The following is a 24,911-nucleotide window of genomic DNA, read 5'->3' on the forward strand; positions in this document are numbered from 1 at the left end:
TCCTAATTGCTTAACTGAAAGATCCTTCACATTATCAGTAATGTAAATTTAAGCACATCGCTTTATGTCTTTAATACTCAACAAACGTCAATGGAGAAACGCTGCACAAACTCAAATGCCACAAAGACACTACTAGTCTTAACAAAAAAAAAAAAAAAAACCAACAAAACACAAAGCTCCTTCGCATGAGGAGTGATGCAAATAATCCATTTCAAGTCCATACACCTCAGCTGAAAGGAAACTAGTTACCAGCTCATAAAAATATCTCTTTATAAGTTTGCTTTAAAGTATTTTAGGTATATGAAATAAAATGCTTTATTATAACAACTGCTTTATACACCAAACATTTAAACTTAGTATTAAAAACCAACATTCTGCTATTATCATTTCATTGACAATTAAAAAGTTGGCAACACTTAAAATATTTATACATATTAAAAATAATTAAAATCTCTATTCATCCTTGAGTGCATACATGATGTCGTCCTGGCTGATATTCAGTCGCACCCGCATATGAAGATACTTTTTACTCGACTCCAGCAGCAGCAGCCTGCAGGCTCCAAGCCTTGAACAAATTGCCATCACTCCTGACAGCGTGGGGCTTTGCCTGCCTTCCATTCTACACAGTGCTATGTGTTGACGATAGATCTGGGTTGTTTTTTTTAAAAAAAAAAAACAAACAAAAACACACAAAGAGGGGGTGGAGAGAGAGAGAGAAAAGGACTCTGGTTATGTTTATCTCCGGCTGCAATTGAGTATGCCAAGGTGAGAAAGCAAGCTTCCTTCTCTCGCAGTCTGTGGGAAGGGAGGAAAAACTAGCCCCACTCTATCCAGCTGTAATGCACACACGCTGCTGGTTTAGCACAAACTGTTAGGAGTTTCTCAAGGGAGCAACAATTCAAGGCTATAGTTTCCTTTTTTATATAGCCAAAAAGCAAAACAATGAGCAACCTACCTTGTCTGCAATTTCTTAACTAGATCATTTTATTTGTTAATACACCTCTTCTCCCCTGGACTATGTAGACTAAACCTTACCCAGCTGATTAGGGCTGACATACAATTAATTATTGAGTGATTAGCAGTTCACTCAGATGTGATCTTCAGGCCCAGGAAACATGTCACACCAACTACACATATGAAAGATTGCAACTTAGAAAGGCATGCTACACCTTTAAGCACAGGAGAATGCACTTGTTACAAATCATGAATGTAACAAGAATCAGTTGGGGTCTTCTGCTTTTCTACTTAGAAAAAGCAGAAGAAAACCCTTTTGGTGTTAAGAGGAAACCTAAGGGAAAAGTGTAACAAAGCAGCCTAAAATATCCTTTGAAGTTCAAGAACCCCTGGCCCAGTGTATCTGCAGTCAACTGATACAGATGCTCAGGAGCCAGTAACGGATTATGCAATTAAAATGCTTGTTTACAAACCTGTAGAACCAGATGAACCTAGCAGGTTATCATATATAAATAATACATCATTATAAATGTTTTTATAACATTTAGCTTCCGTACTATGAATCATGAAGGGACTATGCGCACTCTTCACAGCTCTGATGGTGCCAAGTGTTTTATGGGTCTACTAAAAAAATGCAGCTACTAGTGATACACCCGCCTCTGTGGAAACAGGCAGCGCTACAGAAGTTGGAATCAGCCTTCAGTTTTCCTCCTTGAACTATGCTGCCTGATATTTTCAGGTTCTCTTTCATTTTTCCTGTTACAAAGCATGTTTAGTGGAGGCATGTAATTTTTTCAGATGCATGCCAAAAAAAAAAGTTAACCACTCTGTGATCCAGATCACTTGTAACATTAATACAATAGCCAGTGTTTTCAATTGTAAGTATTTGGTTCCATTGAAAAACTGGTGGTTGCATTCAGTTAAGACTTTACACCTGGCCTGGACAGCCATGCCCGTGCCATCATATTGTCTTCCATCAAATTTTCAGAATAAAAATCCCAAGTATTTAAATACATACACTTTTGCCTGAATCTTGACAATGCCTCCCTCTATTTTAAGGAGGAAAAAACCAAAAAGTGCTCCAAAACATGAACATACCTCTTGAACTGTTGCCTCCTCAACTCCTGCCCTGCGAAACTCTGCCAAAACTGCTTTCAAAAATATTTGTTCATGCAACGAGGCATTCCTGAATATCAAAACAAAGCAGATAAAAATTAATCGGTGAGGTTCAGAAGTTACAAAACATCAGGATGAAGTCTGGAAGGGAAATTGCTTGGTAACCACATACTTAAATGCAGGTTATTTTTTACAGGGGCAGTTTATGTCAGCTAGCCCTTATATTACAACCTGCAACTCTGGCACCACACTGCATTTCACCTCACCCCTCTGTCAACACATCCAAACACAACATCTCATTCCATACATCATACACGTTCTGGTTGTTATGGTCAACCTACATTTATGAATGAACAAATGAACATTGAAGTTTTCAGGCACAAGTAGCACGGCAAAAGCAGTACTTACATATCCAGCAAAGTATCATTACTTGCACCCCTTAGTCTCCCCCCGCAACCCTTGATGAAACAGATTCTTTTTCCTTTGACCAGAAATCAGTGAAGCGCTTCACCAGTTACAGCCTGTGCAGACCACAGAAGGGTAACAGAATTCCTCACAGGCATTCCTTCAGGAAACCTTTTGGAAGTCCTAACAATCTATTGATGTTAAAGAAACCAAACAGGAAAGCCTTGCATTCTGCTCAGACACCTGTGGCTGCACATAAGCGAGGAAAGACGGTGAGTGGTGTAACACAAGCACGTATGGAGAGGGGAGGAGTTGACTCTTGAGGACCCAATGCCTAAACTACGCGTATCCGATGGGTTTTTCCTTCAGCCCAGCTCCAGTATGCTGAATAACCAGTACTGTTTGTAGTTGCGGACTCCTGAGTGTATCTTCCAGATTTAGTTCCAGTGGAAGGAATTAAAATATATGTACGTGGAAACTGCTGCACAGCAAAATAAATGACAATCAGGAAATTTCAGCAGCGCCCCCTCCTCTTCTAGCTGTGCTGCAAGGTTTGTTTTGTATGATGCTTCAACAAAGCATGATGCATCAGAGATTCCCAAAGAGTGGTGAGGACAGATCAAATGTTTTTGAAAAAGTAGCCCAGTGGAAAAGAAAAGACACAAAAGCCAAGAAATTCCTCTGAGAAATGTTTTTACCTGATTGCATTTATATATGGTGATGAAAACATTTCATCTATGGCTTCAGTAATGTGGGCCATCCTGACTATTTCCTGGGTTCTCTTTCGGCTAGCAAACTCACATATCTCAGTGGCCCTTCTGCAGATATCAAGGCAACGCCTTGCATCACCAGACAGTGCTGCAACCTGAAAGTAAACATTGACAGGTTTGTAGCAATATTTCCTGTAAGTTGAGGGGAAAAAAACCAAAATTAAAAGAGTTCAGCAAGAACCAACAGACAAAGAAAACCCCAAAACCAACCTGACCACAAAACAGGACAGCAATGCTACTGTGAACGATGCTACCAGAACCCCTGATTTTAAATAGCGATCTTATTGACCAAAACCAACACAAGCAACCATCCTATACTCCCATTCCAATGTTGTCATCACAAATTCAAGACTGAGCTTTTTTCTAGATCCACAGAAGTCGGAGGCTAAAAAAAATAAAACCCACCAAATTCAGGAAATCCAATGTGAGCATTTCAACTCCAAAAGTTTTCAGAAATAAAATACCCTATGACAATTCAGGTTCGGGGGGGGTGGGTGGGGAAGGGAAGGGGGCAAAAAACTCTTCAGTTTTTCCGTAACTCAATAGAATGCTGACATTAAGAGCACACTAATATTTTTTAGTAAGTCTCAAAGAAACGTCTGGGATTGTGAATTTACATTCACAAGTGCCCAAACATTTTTAGGTGTCTGAAATTTCTGTAACCAAGTATTTCTTGAAACCCCACTTGTGGTTCACAATTTTAATAAAGCTGTGAGCATTCACTAGATACAGTACTGGCCCAGTTTTCCCCAGTAGGTGCTGGTAACACATGAAAACATTAGAACCCAGCTGGAGCCAAGAATGAGAAATTCTTTAGATAAATCTAATTGCAAGTTATTTTTCTATATTTTCTGAAGGAAAATACTGCAGATTATTCAGTCTGCAAAATTATCACTACTACTCTTACAAAAAGGTGGTTCCTTAATAACAAAACAAATGCTTATTTTTACACCTCTGACATTTAGGAGTACTCTTTTCTTTAATCCTACACTGATGCTTAGAAGTTGTTTAAGCATATAGTGGTTAACAAATGTTCTAACAATTTAAATAGATTATTTTCATGTAGAATTGCTAACATAAGATACTAAGCAATGCATACATCTCAATTTGAGAAGCTACTGATTCCTAATGCATTATTTATTTTTTTTTCTACAAGTGAGTATTAAGACTGGCATCAGAGTAAGTACTGTCTGTTATACCAAGGCTTTAAACATCTTGAGAAAGAAAATAGGGGTATTTCCACTGCCACTGGCATACCAGGGTTTTTTTCAAGATCATCCAACGACTCACATTGTGCCAAACACTGAGACATCTTATCATTATGCCTTATCACGACTCTTGTTGTCGTGCCTCCAGCTCCTGGAATATACTCCTGCCTTCTCGAAGTAGGTGGAAAAAGCAAAGACGCTGCTTTAGCAATGTTTCCTGAAAAATACCCTGCTTACTTTAGAGAGAGCATAGTGTATGATCTCCTACTTGTGCCCCACTTGTCTCCAATACAGAACAGAACCCAGTCTGACTACTGTTACAAAGCTTTCCCAACAGTGGCACACACCTCCCCCCCAGCCCCGGCCCCTTCACCTAGCACAACACAAATGACACACAGCTGTACTGTGCTTACCTTTCTGGAAACCAGCTGAATTGCATCCTCTTCAAATGCCTTCAAGTTGTTCAGCCTGGATGAAATAATTTGCTGTAACTGTTTGTAGGTGTAAGGCTGAAAGGACATTCTGGTGAGGCCCTATAGTAAATAATACAATACAGTTAAATGCATCTGTAGTGCTTGAAAACTCTCAACTGCTCAAGCATAGCTGGTATTGTTGGTTTAATTTTCTCTGGTGGGAGCAATTCCTTCTCTCACATTCTTCCCCTCCAAGTGGTATGCTTTAATCTATTCTTCCACTTTGTATTTGTGAAATAAACACGCAAATCCACAAAACTGTGACTAAGTGAGGACCACTGATTGGACCTCCCCACTGAAAGGACTGAGGAGCAAGTGTGGCTACTATTAGAATTCAAATTCCTCTCACAAAATTTGTAAGCAAATTTAGAACCACCTGATATGAAAATCTTCTGGTTACAACATTTTTTTTCTGATTTTAATACAGTAACAGCAGAAGTTATGACAAAATAATCACCTGTCCTTCAGCAAATCTGTATACATGGATAAGAATCATACTACTGACTTCACATTAGCAATTAGCCAAGAATTACAAATCCTCTTCTGCTTCAAGCTAACAGAAACTGCTTTAAGATGAGAAGAACGATCTACATTGTAGATGGTGCACAGCCTTTCATATTCCACAGGAGGCCCGAGTTTTGCATTTCTTATGCAAAATTCTTTTCTCTCATGACTATACAGACTCAGCTGATCTGCAGCTTTAGCAGGCGGGGGAAAGCAATTCACATGCTGTGGAACTATTTTTGAGTCAGAGGGATGGAGAGAGGCACAGAACACTTTTTGCAAATCACTTTTAGAGCAGTGATGAAGAGATGAGTTAGGAAAATGTATTCAACAGAGATGCAGAGGTGTAGAGTGCACCCAACTTTCTGTCCAATGGTATCCAACAAGGAAAATCTACCAGCTGATGATGGCAAATAGAGAGAAGTAACTAGGTGTCTGGAATGAAAGGGGAAAGAGGAAAGGAAACCAGAAGAGAATTCTTCTGAACTCTAGAGTAAGCAGCTTAACCATGAAGCATGGCATTTGATTACTCTTAATATGATTAAACTATGTTTAAAAAGACATCTGCATTCTTAATTCATTCTTACAAGAACATAGTGTACTTACACAGCATAAAATCTGATTAGCAAGCTGGCTCCACAACTTACTTTGCTAAGATTTACGCGTTCGTTATCAGCCCTCTGGAGAGGAAATTATAAAAGCATCGTTCAGCCTCTGATGTAATGACTCCTACTTTTCCCCTGGATTACTTCTGATTGCTTACAGTATTTAATCTATTATCATGTTATAGCATAGCAACAAAACTGTTAGGACATACCAGCCTGCTAGATACTCTGTTCATCATTATTCTCTCCGGCAAGTCCATGGTGTTAGCAATGGCCAAGATGATTAACTTTGAGTGCTTCCGAGTTGGCCAGTCAAATAAATTGTACATCACATTCTGCTTCCGGGTCCACAGAAGATCAAGCTGCAGAGACAGAAAGAGAATTAGACTGAAAAAGAACAGCCTTGTATTTACAAAACCTGATGGGGGTTTGAGAGAGCTACTAGCTCTGCCACAGAAGACTTCTTACGTGATTCTGCACAAACTGTCTCTGTTGTGTTTCCTTTATCCATTTACTAATAGGACTGCATTTTCTGAATTAGGGCTCTAATCTCTTTTGGAGAAGCACGGTCCTACTAGATGCTTTGAAAGTATTAATCACAGTAGAGTGATTAAACAGCTGGAGTTTTTAAACACTACTCAATACTATATCTAACAACATTCAAAGACCCTCCACGTGAAAACTTCAAGTAGCTTATAGCAAAAAAACAAGCATGCATTGGTTTATTACTGAACATAACGCATTCAAGGAATTTCAAAACTGGACACGACTTATTTTCACTGTGTTTTCTCACTGGAAAAGCAGCAGCTTCCAGACAAAATCCAGTTGAATTATATGGTATTTAGGACTTGACAGAACAATTCATTCCATGACTTGGACCAAAACAAAACGTAAAACCAATGCGAAATCCAAGGCAGAGAACAATACGGCAACAGGACACTTACCCATTTAGATTCAGTTTTCTAATAAGGCTAAGAAGAGCTATTAGTTTGTCTTCTCTCCAAAGACTATTTCTCTTTTATATCACATATATATGGATCTATATGTATATATATATATATATAGTCTAAGCATGGACAATTTGTCTTTTTCCATCCTCAAAAAGCTCATTTCTTACAACACTTCCAGGAAAGAAAAGGAAGAATTCTTTGTCTCACCTCATCCACTATCAGCACTGTGGTCTTCTTCTTTGGTCCGGGTGTACAGAACAGTTTTTCCAATAGTACTGCAGCATGGGTTGCTGTCACCTTCTGACCTGTCAGTAACTGGACAAAGATTAAACAATGTTGCCGGTTAATCACACCAATAGGAAGTTTAACTCTTAACTTTTCTCTACCAATCAACACCAAACATCTGAATGGTGTGGGGTGGATGGAGTAACAAAATGAAAAAGTAGCTCATAATGCATTCAGATCTACTAGAACCTGTCCATAAAGGAGAACAGAAGTCAAAGGCACATCGCTAAAAAGGAAGGCCAACACAATTTCCTGCAATTTGTCTGTCAAGAAATCCTGAACCCAGTCTCAGGACTCTAAACCCAAGTACCTCAAGGGTGTCTCCTCTGAATGCAAAACACCTATTGAAAACCTAAGTCAGTTGACAAGAATAGCCTGACTTCAGTAATCTTGGGACTCCTACTAAAATATTAATCATCAGCAGGATCTGGAACTAAATAATTTATTCAACCCTAAGCTAAAAACCCATCTTCTACAAGAACTACTTCTACAATAACCTATGTGGGAAAACAGATGAGCTGACAGCTGACTGTACATTACCTCTTCCTTTGCAGGTCCAAAGATACACAGCAATTAAGGCATGGTATTTCAAAAGTACACTATATATTTTAAATCTATTGTTCAACATAGTTCAGAGTCAAGCTGTAAAGCAAAATAACATTGTATTTGAAAATTGTATTTGCTTTCCAGAATACCCTGAAAACTAACCTGAGAATTCAATAATTATTAAACAAGCCAGAGCATGACAACAATGTATAATCTATACTTGCTTCATGTTTCCAATTCAGTCAGGACAGTGTGAATCAGTCATACAAAGCAGTTGGATCCCAGAGGATCCTGATTTCACAGCTCTGTAACTGGGAATCCAATATACCAGAGTTCAGCATGTTGCAGTGGAATTGTCACACTACTGCAACCCCAGTTAATCTTATCTCCTTCACCTGTCCAGCCATTCCTGTACCTGTTCCTTCTCTATAGAACTTTCCTATGAGAGTGAAGTAACTCCAGTAGTGAACACTCCATAATTTGCTTGTCATGCAAAGAAATATCAGCAAACTGGAGTTTCAGACTAACCCGCAGCAAGAGATGGGGCAATCAGAAAAGTAGCAGCAGCCTAGCTAGGGTACTTGGATAACAGCTGGGGCAGAAGCAATCGGAGAAATAAATCATTCATTTGACTACTTGCTCCCCTGAAGGATATTTAATTGGGCTAGCTTAAAGAGCTCAGGGTCTGTGGGGGGAAGGGCAACAAATTTTACTGCCAAAGGCCTATTTTTCTTTAATTTTAAAATTTTATGCTGAACAGGATAGGAAAAAAAGAGTATTAAAATACATTAACATTAGCATGAAATAAGGTAATTGTCATGAAACCTTTCACTATGCTAAAGAAACAGTCACCTGGCTACAACAAATCCCTCAGCAAGACACTGTCTATGCTGGTTTGAGGAAAGGGTGCAAATATGTAAACTTAGCTCCCAGCTATGAGGACAGGGGTATCAGAACAACGTACGCCACTTCCTGCTCAGATAGAAGATGTCAAATAGACGGAGTGGAAGGTTATAAGAAACTGGAATAGATGCTTCAGAAAATCATTTCATTTCCAGGTCACTGGCTTAAAGTTAGCCTAAACTGACAAAGCTCTTGAGCGATTACTGTCTAACACCTAATGGCTGATCTTAATCCAGGCCTCAGAAGGTTAATTCACACCTGTACAAAAGCAAGCATAGTCAGCAAGCTCAGACTAGTTTGTCATGAAAATCTGAAATACAGTATTGTTGACAGAGATGGTCCCTCTTTAGCTGGATTGCTATTATGACAGACCAATTGATTGTATTGTAATTGATTGTACAATTGATTAGTAATTATTCTACTGCCACACTGACTTCCAGAGTTGTCATCTCAGCAACTTTTTAAGCATACATGTGCAGGAAAAATTATAAAAGGGGAAATACAAGAAGAATCTGGTTTAGATTTTTTTTCAACCTGAGTGGACGCAATAAATCAGGCTACTCCCCACCCACTGCCCTTATGCAGCTGAAAGCAAAATAGTTCCAAGAAGTTGGCCATGGCCTTAAAAGTTAATTATTTTTTAAACCTGCTCTAAGATAAAAGCATACAGTCTCTCAGAGGGACTACTTGGAAGTATTGATATGTTGAGTGCCTTGAATACTGTAGCACATTGAGGATCTGAATGGTAAAGCATAAGATCTCTTCTTTCAAACCAGAGAGCCACTGAAGAGGCTTTACTTACCTGTAGTATCTGCACATAAGCTTGGTGAGGGTCAGTCAGCTTCATGCCATTGATCTCTGCAAACTGGAATGATGGTATGTCATCATTTTCTGCAGCTTGCTGAAGACAGTGAATTACTTCATGAACAGTTGCAGTTTTACCTGTTCCAGGCACTCCAGATATGTACATGCACCTACAAAAGGAGAACGCCTTTTTAGCAGCCTGAGCAAAATATAATCCTCCTAGGATTAATGAGCTGGAATTCCTGTGCTCTGAGACCAACCCTGAATACTACTACCCTGTCACTCCAGGCAATTCCCTATATTTCAGTCTTCATTTGCAAACTGGGACACATAACATTGGAAAATCATGAGGATTTTTATTATTCCTGAAGGAATTAACAACTTAAAATACTTTATAAATGTAACTTACCACTTCTTTTTTTAAAAAAAACAAAGGTTTCCCAGGCATCTAATATTGACTAGTTATATTTTGGTCTTTAATTTGAATCTGTACAACAAAGGAGGCCACATTATTTCTATGCACAACCCTTCCTAAGGAAGAAAAATACCAGGAAAATTCAACTAGGAACTGTGATTCAGCCAAACAATGATAACTTTTTAAATAAGTGTAGCATCGTCTGAGTGCTGTTATGCCATAGATAGACATGATCTCAGTCTCATCAACAAACTCACCCTCCTGTACCATCAATAAGTTTACTTTCCACAAAGTTATAGATATCCTGGAATTCTTCCTCACGACAAGGCAGAGATTCTGGTATAGCAGAAACATGCAACCTTTTGATGAAAAAAAAAAAAGAAAAAAGAAAAAAAGAAAAAAATTAAATAGGAGATACAAGGTTTGCATTTTCGCAGTTCTACCTGAAGGGCCTACTGAGGAAAACAAATAGCCAGATGCTCCACCTTTCACAGTTGTCTGTAGTTTTTCAAATTTCTCTTACATACTTACTTTTAATACAAATTACTCTTACATACAGTCTGAACACCAACGTCAGGTATCCCAAAAGAAATAGCCTAGTTTCTCTATATGCGCTTTCAAGTTTTAAGGTGGCTGAACAGTCATCTTTATAAACAAACGGCATGAATATGCAGCAGTAAAGACCTAGATGTTTTAATTCACAAAAAACGTGTAAGTCAACATAGAGGTCGGGTAAAAGAGGGGAGACCACTTATAGGAAACTGAAAAACCTAAAACTCAGTTTGAAAGATACAGTCAGTCCTGAATGCCTTTTTTCTTCCACTGTGAACATCTACCATACCTGTAAAGCTTTTTCACACCCCCAGATGAGACAATTATTGTGCCTTTACACTCTAAAGCTAATACAAGAGGATCTTTGTTTTTCTAATGTTGCTCAGAATAGAGACAGATACCTAATTCTGAAGAACTTAGCATGGACTAATTATAGCAATTTGAAATTGTAAGAGTAGTATTGTAAATACCACTAGTATTTGTAAATCTAGTATCGTACAATCAAATCAAAACAATCGGCATTTTTACCAAATTTATTCAAAACTGTAAAGATGACGTTTCCCTATTTCAGCATAGCCTACTGCTATCTATGCATACCTGACTCAAAAAAAAGATTATTTTTTCCCCTAAGCAGACGTTACCTTAATCTGGCTTTTTCTAGTATAGTAACTGGTTTCTGTGCTTCACAGCTGCGCCTGGGAATTTCAGGAGTTGCATTCTGGGGTGTCTTGGGTGTTCCTGGTAAAGGCTGCAATGAAAAGTTACAGCTTCAAACAGATTTTCTACATACAGCTATTTCTGTTGGAGACTGATCATTCATACAAGTTTCTCAAACATTACTTAGGCACAAAGACTATCCAGGGATGCCAGAGTACCAGATGAACAAAGAAACAGTCTTTACAAAGGAATTTACCAAATAAGCCTCATGGCCTTTTCTTCCTCAGGGAAAAAAGAAACTGGAAAGGCGGTAGTAACAAAGACAGTTACATCTTTTAACTGTCTGAAGTATTTCTAAATTGTTAATGCTTTTCTGAAATGCTGTGTTAAATTGATCCAGTTCTTAAGAAACTGCAAGCAACTAGAAATTGACCACCTGAATTTCATTGTCCAAACAAAAAAGCCACACAATAACTTTATTCTTCTTCTTTGCTGTGCTTACAAGTTACACTAGGTTTTCTGTGTTAGACGTTTCATAAGTATAGAGTAAAAATCAGCCACTGACAGTATGTACCTGGCTATGGTGCTGAACACTGTCTTAATGAGTCAGGTCTAAGATTCACATAGTCCGGTATCTCATCTCCATCAGCGGCCACAACATTATGAGAAACTGCTGGACACACTTTGGTGCATCCATGAACACCACAGAGCAGCCCTTTTGCACTGGTAACCATCTGCACATTAGTAAGCTTTCAAGAATCAGGACAGCTCTACTGCCAAGAGCAAAGTTGGTCTTATGGCTTTCTGCTATATATATAGACTGCACTCTATGAAGACTAGAGAAATAGAACTTAAATGTCTCAGTGCACAGCTTACAATAAAAGTAAAAATGATGGCCATAAACGGATTCATCAGTTTGTTCCACTCCAGCCCAATTCAATATTTTCCCTGTTTAGGCCAGAGTTTTCTGATCAACATTGTCAGAGCATTCACAAAACACAAAGTGTTCTATACGTTTGCATAACCTACTCATACCAAAGATCATACAAATCCAGATGTTTCATTAAAAGCTAAGGGATTCAGATATTTAACTGTGGTACACAGGCATCAAGCATTCAAATAAGTGGCTCAGAAATAATAAGAACAGCAATTTTATATAGAACCTTAGTTTTTTCCAGAGTCTTAGCAGGAGTGTGAACTGAAGACTTCCTTGAAGATTTTGGGGTGCTGCATGTTCTGCTTAATTTGGTTTCCTTTTCTAGTGTACAGAGCACATCATTCTCCTCTTCCTCACTACTTGAAGAGTCAGAGCCATCTGAGACAGACAGAAAATCCTTTGTCTCTAGTTTATTTAATACGCTACGAGAAATAGAAATTACATGAGTTTTAAAAAATACATACGCTACACACTACAAAGAATCATTTGTACATTTCAGCTTTTTCTGTAGTTATCATAATCAGCAAGCCAATATTGTTGTCCACTTGAGCTGTTAATTTTCCATGGTTATTTAACAGACTGGGTTAAAGGAAGTCAGTTTGCTGATGAACACCATGAGTCAACTTAATGTTTCTGAACACAAGACAGTTTTTATTTACACTGTAATTAAGTTGTACTTCTAGAACCATTTGCATTTTAATATTAAGCTGGACAAACTCTCGAGGCTTCAAGCTACCAATAGAAATCTGAATCAAGTATCATGGATACAAAAGTTTACCTGATTTGCTCTGAAATACGAGCATATGTTTTCTGTGCACATATTCTACGAGAACGAGGGATCAGTAGAAGGTTCTGACAATTCTGTGCCAAATATTCAGTGAAACTGTAAAGAAAGAACACAAAGCTATTTGTATTTCCTCTTTGCATCACACTTACAAGGATGGAGAGGCCTTTCAAACTTCAGGCTCAATTGTTACGGCTGTCAATCCAGCAAGAATTCTTGCTTAGTTATTTACAGATTGGCTACGGCATGGATACTGGCAGCACAATTTCCTCTCTCCAATATATCTTTGCCAAGGTAAAAAAAAAAAACAAAAAACAACAAAACACCCACAAAATATTTACTATAGTTCATTCACGGTCTGTACTGTAAAGATTTTTATAGTAAAGCATGTTTCTATAAAGCTTTGTGAACCAGCTAAGCTGATAAGTCTAAAGAGAGACGCAGAGTCCATGCAAGTCAGAATTACTAGCTGCTCTGTGATGCTGTGACAATAGTGACTGCACTAGCATTAGTTCAAAACAGATATCTCTGACTTGGGCCCTATCAACATCATACCAATTCGTTGTGCACCCTCAATCAAAACCAGCAATTTGTTTCATACTGACTAACAGCTGCTACATGTTAACAGCTTTCCCTCACTTCCCCAGTTAGACACACATACATCAGCGAAGAGCGCTGAATAGATGGTGATACAGTTGAATTAGCAGCCAGATTATTTTGCAAATGTAACACTGCCAAACTGAAGGGACAAGGGCTCAGAACAGTTGTGGGTTTGTTTGGGTGGGGGTGGTGGGGTGTCTGTTTGTTATTTAGGGGATGGGTGGGCTGGTTGGGTTTTTAAGAGAAAGAGGAGACAAATAGGATTTTCTTTGGGCATCTCTGATCTGCCCTTTGGTATAGATTTTTCTATTTGTGTTTCAAGATTCCTTTGTTGTCTTCTTGAGCACTTCATCCGTACCACCGAAATTTTTACTGTTAATACAGCTTTTCTACTAGTTCAAAGAACACAAAGAGATAAATTACAAACATTTTAAAAATTTGTTGATCGTTCTCAGAAAAGTCTTTAGCTCTAGAAATACCACTGAAATGCCATTATTTTATTGATGAAAAGTAAAATGTTTTTATGCTATACATGACAAAAACTGAGTGCAGATGCCAAGTATTGCATCCATATCTTTACTTTTTGAAAGGAGGAAAATGACTGTGTTTTGGCTCCTTGCAACACTTTATACAAGAAAGTCTGATCCATTCTTCTCCTGCCCCAACTTAATGGAATTTTTAAGGACTGTGTGAATATATACCTGAATAATTATGCTTTTTGATTTCTTTTCTACATAAAAACTAGCACGGAAGTATATATACAATTATCATGACAACTCTCACAAGGCCAATCACACCCCTCTCTACAGTTATCTCAACAGTCACAAGTAGGGGATACTTCAGCCTGTATGACATAGGTACTCCAGGGAAACAGATTTTTATCTATGTTGCTGAGTACAAACCATAATAATTAACATTGTTTCAATTTCCTTTCATATTATCCTACCATTCCCTTTTCTAACACCTTCTCTCTGTTCTTGTAACCATGAACTGTTGTTTGCATCCATCTTTGAAGTCAACTCCTCCTACAATCTCCCCAATCATGTGTTCACCTCCAAGTAAGATGCTTTCTAGAGCCCCACCACAGTGCACTCGTGACTATTTAGACCATCCCCTCTCCTCTCAGTGACCTCAACAGGCAAAACATTGTACACACCGAGATTTGACCTGCATTTCTCTCCGGAAGTCTTTCATAAGTGTGCTGTAAAGAGAGCTACATACAAATAGAGATCCCATAGAAAAATAATTATAGAAAAGCTATCACTTACGCTATAGTATCATTTTTCACAGGAAGATCCCCGGCTTTCCCACTGGAGTATTTGACCTTAGCATAGGATGATAATTGTATTGTATCACTAAACCACTGCTCTTCAGTAGCAAAACCGGACTCTGACTTATCATCGGTGCGAGGCATTTTTGGTGGTGAGCCTAAACCGCCAGTGATTCTCACTTTTCTTTTAGCAGCTGATGGTTCTAACGGTGCTATAGCACCACAGTCGTCATCCAGAAGTTTCAAAATTTCACATCCCATGAGCCTGCTGTTAAGAGATTGTGTGGGATCTAGGAATCAAGAGCAAAATGAATTTTTGTCAGGCTTTAATATAGCTGGTTTGGTTAATGTTCAGAAGACATGAAACTACTGGTTCAGTGGCTGTCATTTAAATGAAAGGAGATGGCATTACACTCCAGGAACAAGGAACTGAATCACCAGAAGGCATGCACTTCCTCTAGAAAGATGACCAAGCAGAATACAATCCGTTTTTTAAGTTTTTCTAACCTGCCTCCACCACTTACACTTAGGCTTCAGTTTGAAAATATGACATGTTATGTAGGATCAAATGTGCTTATTCAATCAGCCCAATGTAAACATTCTAGCACACCGTTAGTCAGAAGATTAAAGAAAGTGAGACATTCTGACATCAAGTTAGGCTGACTGGTAGCATTTCAGCCAACAAGCACTTTAATTTAGACTTAGCAGTTACAAATAAAACATTTGCAACAGCAACTGGATATAAGCCGTACAGTTGCTTGAAATAACAGACATAAAAAAACTAATGAACCCAAAAGGCTTGGGCTAACCCCAAAGCCTGAATAAAGTAGTTGAAAATACTCATGTTGAATATTGAATGAATACCATTGTTTGAACTACCCAAAACAAAAAGGTACAAAACATACTACATTCAAAACTACTGAATGGACAGATTACCGTATACATACCGTTTAACTGTAACTTCTTCCTTGCTGTTAGAGTTCTGGTGCTATTAGCCACTCCTTGTGAACATCTCTTCTTCCTGACGGAGGACTTGGAATCGCCATGTTTTGATTGTATTTCCAACTCATCATTTTTTGTGGCACTCTGAACAATGCTCTCTGTCTCTTTTTTCAGGAGGGAAACGATGCCTGAAGGAGTAAATGAGCTTGAAGAGTTTGGGCTGTTACCTCCTTTCTTGCTAGCTTCTTTCAACTTAAGGAATGTGTCAGAGGACAAAGTCTTAAAGCATTTTCCATCCCAAGACTGTTTTACACAGAAAGTTTGTTTCTTGTTTAATGTAATAGGTAGTTCCTCTCCCAGAAGTAGCGGTATTACCTGTAAAAACAGAAAATACCAAAACACACATATCTTAACATTTACTGTTAATTTAGCATTCAACTATTTTCTTAGCATTCAGCTATTTTCTATTCACATCTATCTTATTATTGGAACTTCTGCAATCCTTCATTATAAAGGGCAACACATTCAACCTACATTTACACCAGTGTAAGTTTATTGCACTACAGGACTCCCATTCACTCTACTACTTTCCATGCAAACCTCCAGATCAGCCGGTTGTCAAAAAACAACATCATTTTGGGATGAAAGACAGACAGAATATCAAGTTTTCAACTATCCTACCCTATGATAAATGCATTAACGAATACTCATCATTCATTTGGTTTGCGAGGGAATAAAGTAGCTGCTATTCTATTATGCTTTTCAAATTGTTTCTGTTTCTTTGTTCGCTCTGTTTGTAGAGGGTTTGCAGTACGTACCGTCGTCCTTTTAATAATGGTCTCCACAGGTATATCAGTGTCATAGCCAGGAACTTTATCAAAAAAAACCTCTTGGGGAGACACCTTTCTTTTAAGCAGCCTCCGTTTATTCTGAGGTATCTCTGTAATATGAGAGAACCACTGCACAACTGCATGTTTATTCTGAGAACCTGTAACCACAAAAGAGAGTCACTGAACATTAAGAATTTTACTGGATCGCAAATAGCTGTTACGAGACCTCAATGACTTTAGCTGAAACGCCATCAAGAATAGAAATCCTCCCTGAACACAGATGAGAAAACATCTGATAAGAGATTACAATTCCCATTTTCTAAGCTAAATCGTTTGAGTTGAGACTTAAGGAATGAGATAACACCTACACAAGGTCTCAATCACAAAACGCCTGGAGACCACCATTTCACCATCACAAATAAAGACATTCCTTATTTGAATAGACGTGATCTAAGCGAACCCCGCTAACCAAAAACGGTGACAAAAGGAGAACTAAGAAATTTCAGAACGTTATTTGCAATGTCAATGTTATTTCAGAAGCAAGCAAGAAACATTTACTTACTGCCTAACAAACTAGAGAATCCTGCTGTTGAAATAACTAGGAGAAAGTCTCAATAAACACTACAGATTACGTATGGAAAGAGTTAAAAGAAACAGTTGGAACATTTATATTTAACCATTTAATATTAAGTTACCCTCTACGTTTTAAGGTGTCCATCTTTGAAAACAAAGCCACATATCTTTGACAAATTGTTAAAGATATATAACAAAAGGAAAATCTTGTTTTCAAGGAAGTTTCATGGGTTTCATTCCAGTACGAAAAAAAGAGCTGAATGTTATGGTACAATAAGTGTGCATTAATAAATAAATAAGCTGGAGTGCTACATAAATACGCAAAAAAAAAAGTAAACTCTCAAACATTATTACATTATTTCAAACTCTCAAAATATTATTACAATGGTCCAAAACAAAAATCAAAAGCTGTACAAAGAAATCAGACATAGCTAAATGAGTAGCTCCAATGCAGACTCAGACACAGTCTTTGTATCGCTCGCCTTCCATAATTTATCTTTTCATATTTATCTATAAACAAGTAGTTCTACAAGGGACAGAAGTAACCAGCCTCATTTACTCAGCCTCGAGGCTTATCACTAAATTACCTGGTATCTAATAAGATGCAAGCTCCAGGGCTGCAGTACTCTTGCTCCATTTAGCCTCTCCAAACACTAAATAAAGCATGAGCTCACACTGTCTTCCTCACAGACCATTTATTTTAAATTAGACACTAAGCAAAAAGATTGTAAGAATTCAATGTTTTTAAGTTCTCCATTTATCTATCAAATTTAGTTGAAATCAGTGATCAGCCCCAAATATTTGGGGAACATGTGAATACCGATGCAGTGATTACCAAAGCTTAATTTCACTAATAGATCAGGCCAGTGATATAGGGTTAATGCTACCTACATCCCCACGAAAGAGATAACTTTAGAACGTTTCATGATTTCTTAGATAGGAAGTAAATATTTATTTCTTTTACCATCTTCGTATAAATTCAGGATTTGTGCCACAAAAGGTTGATCTGCATTCTCTCCTTCTACTAAAACGAAGTCACCAAGCTGTACACAGGTTTCCGTTCCACTGCTTTCTGATGTAATAAGGATTCCCCTAGAAAGCGATACACACATTGCGGATTAAAAATCAGGATTTCATATTCTTCATTAGTTCACATATCACTAAAGCTGACGGCCTGTCAGTTTTGTAGCTAGTTATGCCCCCTGTTGCAAATATGACAATTTAGTTTCCCCGATTAAACGCTTTTATATATATTTCAATTAAACAGTTCTTATTCACAGATTTGGTTAAATGCTTTTGCTTATACATTATACAATCTATAATTTAAGAGCTTTGTGACAACATTTTTCTTATACAGTGTCATGACATAATGCTCAAAACCTCACTCATATCCTCACCGATTGCCACGCTAACCTGAACGATATCAGAAAGGTAAAGAAACCTTCATTGTTGAAGTTTCTCTGGGCAAGTTAGAAATAAATTTTATTTACTTGTACTGGGAAGTCCTGAGTTTCCTGTCTAAGCACATGGGTCTTCCACACCAGGAGTGGATAATTTTGCTTTGCTGCCGGGTGTTCATGATTCCCAAGGAAAAGCTAAAAGAAATAAACAAGTTGGTTTTTTTATTATTTAAAAATAGAAGCCGGAAAAGGCTCAAGATGGCCCATTACAGAGACATGCCATCTATTCTTTCAGTGTGCATAGGCCTATTCAAGGAAGCCTGCCTTCCTCAAAGCCTGCAGGCGCCTCTCCCCCGAGGGGGCAGGAAAAGGGAAGATGTTTAGTTGTGGATTGGTGGATGCACTGCAATTCCTCGGCTAACACACCCGAGGGACCCGCCGCGATGGCCGGGGCACACCGCCGGCCGCTTTAAGACCCTCGTGCTGGTTTTCGTACACCATCGCAGCGACCAGGCGGATTCGAGTCAGAAACGTCCCGATTATGCTCAGGTCTTTAGTTACTTTGGTTTCTTTCCCTCCCAAGTAATTACCCCTCTGGAAACCAGCCGCAGGGCTCAAGAAAATGCCACACACACCCAGCGCCCCTCCCCCCTCACCGCCCCGCGCCAGCCCACCGGGGCAGGGCTCTCCTCAGGGAGCCGGCTGCCCGCCGCCCTGGGGGGGGCCATGGCGTCGGAAGGGGCCAGCAGCGCGGCCGGGCCAGGCAGAGGGACCCCGGGGCGCCCCGCCACCCGCTCCCAGAGCCACGGGCCCCCCCCCCACGGGCCGCGGAACTCACTCACCGCGGGGCCTCAGCCAACCTCGCGCGCGGCAGCGGCGGCGTGAGCTCCCGCCAGCACCGGGATAGAATCTCGCGCCAAAGCCCGGCCGGAGCCCCGCCCACCGCCCCGCGTGCGCACAGCGCGGAAGAGGCGGGGGGACGCCGCGCGGGAACGGCGCCATGTTTGCGTCTGGCGGCCCGAAGCCGCAGGCGGGAGGGGCGTTATGGCCCGGAGATAAGATGGCGGCCGGCGGCGCGCGGCCCGGAAGCGGAAGCGGCGCCTCACAGACGGGGCGCGGGGCGGCCTGCCGCGGAGCTGTGTAGCGGCGGCCATGGCGAACCGGACGGTGAAGGACGCGCACAGCATCCACGGCACCAACCCGCAGTACCTGGTGGAGAAGATCATCCGCACCCGCATCTACGAGTCCAAGTACTGGAAGGAGGAGTGCTTCGGCCTGACGGGTATGGCGGGGCGGGCTGGGGCGGGAGCGGGAGCGGGCCCGGGCCCCGGCCCGGCGGGGAGCCGCGCTGACGGCCCGTCCCTCTCCCAGCCGAGCTGGTAGTGGACAAGGCCATGGAGCTGAAGTACGTGGGGGGCGTCTATGGCGGGAACATCAAGCCCACGCCCTTCCTGTGCTTGACGCTGAAGATGCTGCAGATTCAGCCCGAAAAGGACATCATCGTGGAGTTCATAAAAAACGAGGACTTCAAGTAAGTTAGTAGCTTGATTTTTCCTTTGTTTCGTTGTCGTACTTAACGAAACTGTCCAAAACAGCCAGGGAGACTTCAGTGCAGGTTTTAGCTTCCAGTAGGCTCTGATAAACTCTTCTTGCTAGAAAGCACATCTTTCCCTTTCAAGCCTACTCCCCTTGGCACTTGGGCTGCAGTGGCTTGCCTTCGTGGCATGCGCTGTCTGCAACAATATACCTTAGCCTGAAGTATTTAGAATGAGGCGCATTAAGGGAGCAATATTAATCTAATTTTCTTTCAGTCTTTCTTTCATGTTTGTGAGTGATAATGCACCCAGTCTGTAGATTATGTATGTATACTTGACTATATAATAATTATTTTTTTACGTGTGTGTATATATACATATACACATAGAGTACATGAAGGAGAAAAGCTAAACAGTTGGGTATTTTATTTGTTTCAATGCACTGATTTTCCTCAGAAGCTTATGGGAAAAGCTCTTCTTTTATCTCAGTTGCTAAGTACACAAAAACCTCAGATACATGACAAGGTTTATTTTCAGGTACGTCCGAATGCTTGGTGCATTGTACATGAGATTGACGGGCACTGCCATTGACTGCTACAAGTATCTTGAACCACTGTACAATGACTATCGAAAAATAAAAAGTCAAAACAGAAATGGGGGTAAGCACTCTTTTTCTTGTTGTGGTTTCTTATTACCACATAGGTGAGCTTTTATTAAAAAAAAAAAACCATCCCGCTAGATAAACGTAAGTACTCATTTAGCAATAAAGCTTAAAAAATTGTGGCATAACCATCTTCTTGAAACCTTGCTTTTACTTATTCATCTTTTGGATAGTCTGTTGCTGGTCTGGCCAAGTGGTACAAATGCGAACTGCCTTGCTTATTTTACTTACCCCAGGTGCTTGTGTTTTGTGTTGGGCACTGAAATGCAGTTCCATAAATACCAAAGAAACACCACTTGAGTGCTGGTTTAAGCACTGTGAATCTGCTAATCCTAGCTGTGCAGTAATTTCCTTTTTGCAAGACAGACCTAATGATTTTCCTCATCTTTGAGAATTATTTTGGAACTGTTGTTTCTACAGTCCACTTGATGTAAATTGTTTGTAGTGTTTTATCTTTACTCTAGCCACTAGTGTTAATCTTCTTTGTCTTTTAAATGGTATTTCCCCTCCCCAGAATTTGAACTGATGCACGTGGATGAATTCATTGATGAACTACTACATGAGGAACGTGTATGCGATATCATTCTGCCTCGATTACAGGTTTGAGAAAGCAGATGGTTATGGAATTCTTAACTGCATCAGCTGCAGTAGTTTTATCAGCTACTGGCTTGTTGCATAAAGCTATGATACAGGCCCTTCGGGCACACAAGATGTCTCTGTAGGTGTTCTTACTTGGGTTGCATCAGATAGAGTCTTAATTTCTCCTAGAAACGATATGTTTTGGAAGAAGCTGAGCAACTCGAGCCTCGTGTTAGTGCTTTGGAAGAAGACATGGATGATGTAGAATCTAGTGAGGAAGAGGAAGAGGAAGATGAAAAGGTTGGTGAACTGTTTTGGAAAGGGATTAGTTAAAGCTGGTGCTGAACCACCACCACAGAATGCTTTATGGCCTTTGAGAAATACTTGAGGGGAGCCACCAGGAGGCTGCTTGCAACTCTTACAAGTCTCCGCTTAACATATTTTCATATAAGCTGCTTGTGAGAACTTGCTAGATTCTGAAGCAGTTCTGTAGTGTTTTGTGTTTGTTAGGTTTTTCTGCCTCCTGAAATTCACAAATCTGGATCTGTTCAGTGTTAAGCGTATTTCAGATAAATGGTTTTACATACATATGTAACGGAGAGAACTGAAGGTGATGATGAATGTTAAGCTAACCATCAGAGTAAATTCTGCTGTACTTCCTAAGAATCAACAGTATGGAGAGGTGGCCATAGTAATCTCCAGTTGGCAAGCTTTGGCAGTACCGCTGACTTCTGAGTATGAAATACTTGAGGATGGGGAACCTTGACTGCATGACTCTTGTCATTTATATTAATTGTTCAGAAATCTGTTCTGATAGATAAAAACCTTGATGAAACAAGACTTACAGAACCTTCTCCCTCCACCCTTGTTTCCAGCTGGAACGAGCACCATCTCCTGACCACCGCAGAAGAGGCTACAGAGACCTCGATAAACCTCGCAGATCTCCAGTTGTGCGATACAGGCGGAGCCGAAGCAGGTCTCCAAGAAGGTGACATAGCTCTCCTTGAGAAGTGTTTTTACCTGTCATACTGCAGATGGCTGCAGCGAGCGTAGAAGTGAAGATGACTATTTAGCCAGAATCTTTTACGTCTTCCAATTCCTTTAGCTGCTTTCTAAAGTAAGGAGTTGTGATGCACAGCCACAGTCAACGCATCTGCCTGTTTCTCTAGTCCTTCAGTAGTGCTTGAGCTAGTTTTTACTGATAATTAGTCAGGAAACACTCCTCACTAACCTTATTTGCTCACTCTAGTAGCCAGTCCAGAAGCATGTACTGCCTCTTGTGCAGCAGGCCAAGTGCATGCTAACTGAAGGCATGGGGGAGTGTGAGAGAAGTGCTGATGCTGGAGAATATGGGAAATTAAACAGCTGGTTCTGCTCATGATTTTTAAGACTTCTTCTTTTCTCCTCCAACTACAGGCGAAGCCGCTCTCCAAAGAGAAGAAGGTAGTCTTTTATTCTATCATTTAATCTTAGAACGCGTGTATCTTTAGTATGGCTGTCTTAAAAGCTTCCTTCCTCTCAGTCCATCTCCACGCCGGGAGAGGCATCGCAGCAAAAGCCCAAGACGACACCGGAGCAGATCCAGGGAGAGGCGCCACAGATCAAGATCTAAATCTCCAGGTATTTTTGTAACTTACAGATTAACTCTGGCAAGTTTTTATCAGCAGAACATCCACTCCAACAAAAATCTGTGTCACAGTATCAAGAAGGCAGCATAGGTGCTTAATCTGGCTCATAAAACTGATAGCGATACTAAGCACAGCTGGAGAACTCCTTTAATACATGCAAAATTGTCTTTAGTATGTTTTTCAGGTATTTGCCAGGAGGTTAATTAGAGTGCCTAATTAAAACTAGCGTTGTTCTGGCATTATTATCTAGGACACTTGGTTACTAGAAGCAGATTGCATTAGCAAAACAAAAAAGAATTCCAGGGTCTATGGAAGTAACTTATGGTTTTTGTCTCGTAGGGCATCATCGTAGTCACAGACATAGAAGTCATTCCAAATCACCTGAAAGGTAAATTTCTTAAGAATATTTAAGAGTATCAGTACTGCTGTGGGAGCTCTTACTTGCCATTTAATCTTGGGGATCAAAGGTCTTACAATGTTGGATATGAAGTATTTCGTACAGTTGTAATCAACTTACGCTGTCCGCAGTTGACCATAGAAAACACCACGGTACTTCTGTGAATCACCTTGGTCTTTCAAAACAATTCCTAGTACTGTTGTACGGCTCCTCTTACTTTCTGTTTCAGATCTAAGAAAAGTCACAAGAAGAGTCGGCGAGGGAATGAATAACAAACTAAATCGACCACACAGTTTAAGGACCTTGAACTGCAGTCTAACACTGTCCTGTTTGCTTTATGGGACAGATGAATATGTACTGGCTGCTTTAGCAGCCCATTTCTTTAATCCTTCTCCTGTACAATTGTTGTTTGACTTATTGTGGTTTTTTAATTAAAAAGAAAGGTAAGGATAGTAGTTACTCATCCTCATGACAGAATTTGAGGATTGTTTTTAAATTTTTTCTCAAGGCCTGTAAAAACTAGTGAAACGCAATAAAAAAAAAAAGGGGGGTTGATCTTTAAAAGCTCCTTGCTGTTTCTTTTGTATTTTTTATAGAGTATTTTCATATTATTTTGCGACTTCATGAACAGAAAAGCAGGTGTACTCTTCCCTCAAATTAAGTATTTTACAAGAAAGATACACTGGCTGTGAACAGCACATGCATGACACCAGCATGGGGCAGACCAGGTATACTGAGTGTGTATGACCTGTTAAAGCTGCTAATCTTTTGGCTCTTCTTTAAGACAGCTAAACTAAAACAATTTCTATTATTCTGGTTTCCTAATAACAGTCAAATGTAAGCACACATACAAATAGGGAAGAGGAAAAAGTCTTACATCCTTTTTTTGCAGTTTTATTTTTCTTTTAAAAAGTTTTTTTTTGGCACTACATAGTTCTGTAAAGAATAGAAGTGACAAATTTTAAACACATGAAATCCCCTTCTAATTTTATTTTTTTAGAACAATATATATAAAGTCTGAAGCAACCAAAGTATGAATACAGCTAATAGAAAATAAAGAACTTAATTTTAAAAATTCTCTCTCTTTACAGTTTATCAAGATAAAACAAAACACAATTCCCCTTAAAAATAGGGTAATAAAATAGATGAAATTTGTATCACTCAGTTCTGTGATACTAGTAAAAACTATAGTTATATCTATGTACAAATGATACAGTTTAAAAACAGTCTTAAATAATCTTGTATCTAAACATGTTGCATTAAGATTTTAAATCAGAACCTGAATTTTTTCCTCCCCTCCCCCCACCCACCCACCCCCCATCCCATGAAATTTCACTTTTTCTGTTGAATGTAATTCAGATTCAAGTGTGGGTGTCCTTGAGACAGAAGCGAGAACCGCTGGTTACTCTGCATCAGTGGACCAGCTAAAAGAAAATGGATTACAATTACTTCAGCAAATTAAATATATTTAACAGTGCTTGGCTATATTCAATGTATTAATCTTACTTAGAAATAAAGCCATTTACTAGACTGACAAATGCTATCTCTATGACTAACCCATTTAATGGGACAATACAGCATTACTTTAATCCTATCTCCCAAATTCCCTCAGAATCATCAGTATGTCA

General features: G+C 39.6%; 3 protein-coding genes across 5 annotated transcripts in view; 1 reads left to right on the top strand and 2 right to left on the bottom strand.

Annotated features, from left to right (window-relative positions):
• Positions 1-43: 43 nt before the first annotated feature.
• On the bottom strand, positions 44-19,469 carry ORC1 (origin recognition complex subunit 1). Its single transcript, XM_040611261.1, has 17 exons — positions 19,326-19,469; positions 18,574-18,678; positions 18,048-18,175; positions 16,499-16,668; positions 15,686-16,055; positions 14,737-15,028; positions 12,863-12,967; positions 12,311-12,506; positions 11,132-11,238; positions 10,196-10,297; positions 9,522-9,693; positions 7,193-7,300; positions 6,248-6,397; positions 4,867-4,986; positions 3,174-3,340; positions 2,053-2,140; positions 44-648 (listed from the first exon to the last, which is right to left on the bottom strand). Exons 2-17 carry the CDS (start codon positions 18,660-18,662, stop codon positions 454-456), a joined length of 2,559 nt encoding a protein of 852 aa, XP_040467195.1. The 5' UTR covers positions 18,663-18,678; positions 19,326-19,469; the 3' UTR covers positions 44-453.
• A 112-nt stretch (positions 19,470-19,581) lies between these two features.
• PRPF38A (pre-mRNA processing factor 38A) lies at positions 19,582-23,850 on the top strand. Its single transcript, XM_040611262.1, has 10 exons — positions 19,582-19,765; positions 19,855-20,014; positions 20,556-20,677; positions 21,194-21,279; positions 21,448-21,558; positions 22,134-22,246; positions 22,675-22,701; positions 22,781-22,878; positions 23,226-23,274; positions 23,513-23,850. The coding sequence occupies exons 1-10, from the start codon at positions 19,636-19,638 to the stop codon at positions 23,553-23,555; spliced, it is 939 nt and encodes a 312-aa protein (XP_040467196.1). The 5' UTR covers positions 19,582-19,635; the 3' UTR covers positions 23,556-23,850.
• Positions 23,851-24,161: 311 nt separating this feature from the next.
• Positions 24,162-24,911, bottom strand: part of TUT4 (terminal uridylyl transferase 4) — a 49,885-nt gene continuing 49,135 nt past the window's right edge. For all 3 annotated transcript variants that reach the window (XM_040611260.1, XM_040611258.1, XM_040611259.1), the window contains one exon: positions 24,162-24,707. In XM_040611260.1, coding sequence (XP_040467194.1) covers positions 24,616-24,707 — 92 coding nt within the window. In that variant the 3' untranslated portion in view covers positions 24,162-24,615. The remainder of the gene's footprint in view (positions 24,708-24,911) is intronic.

Source organism: Falco naumanni, chromosome 11, assembly GCF_017639655.2.
Source record: "Falco naumanni isolate bFalNau1 chromosome 11, bFalNau1.pat, whole genome shotgun sequence".
NCBI lineage: Eukaryota > Metazoa > Chordata > Aves > Falconiformes > Falconidae > Falco > Falco naumanni.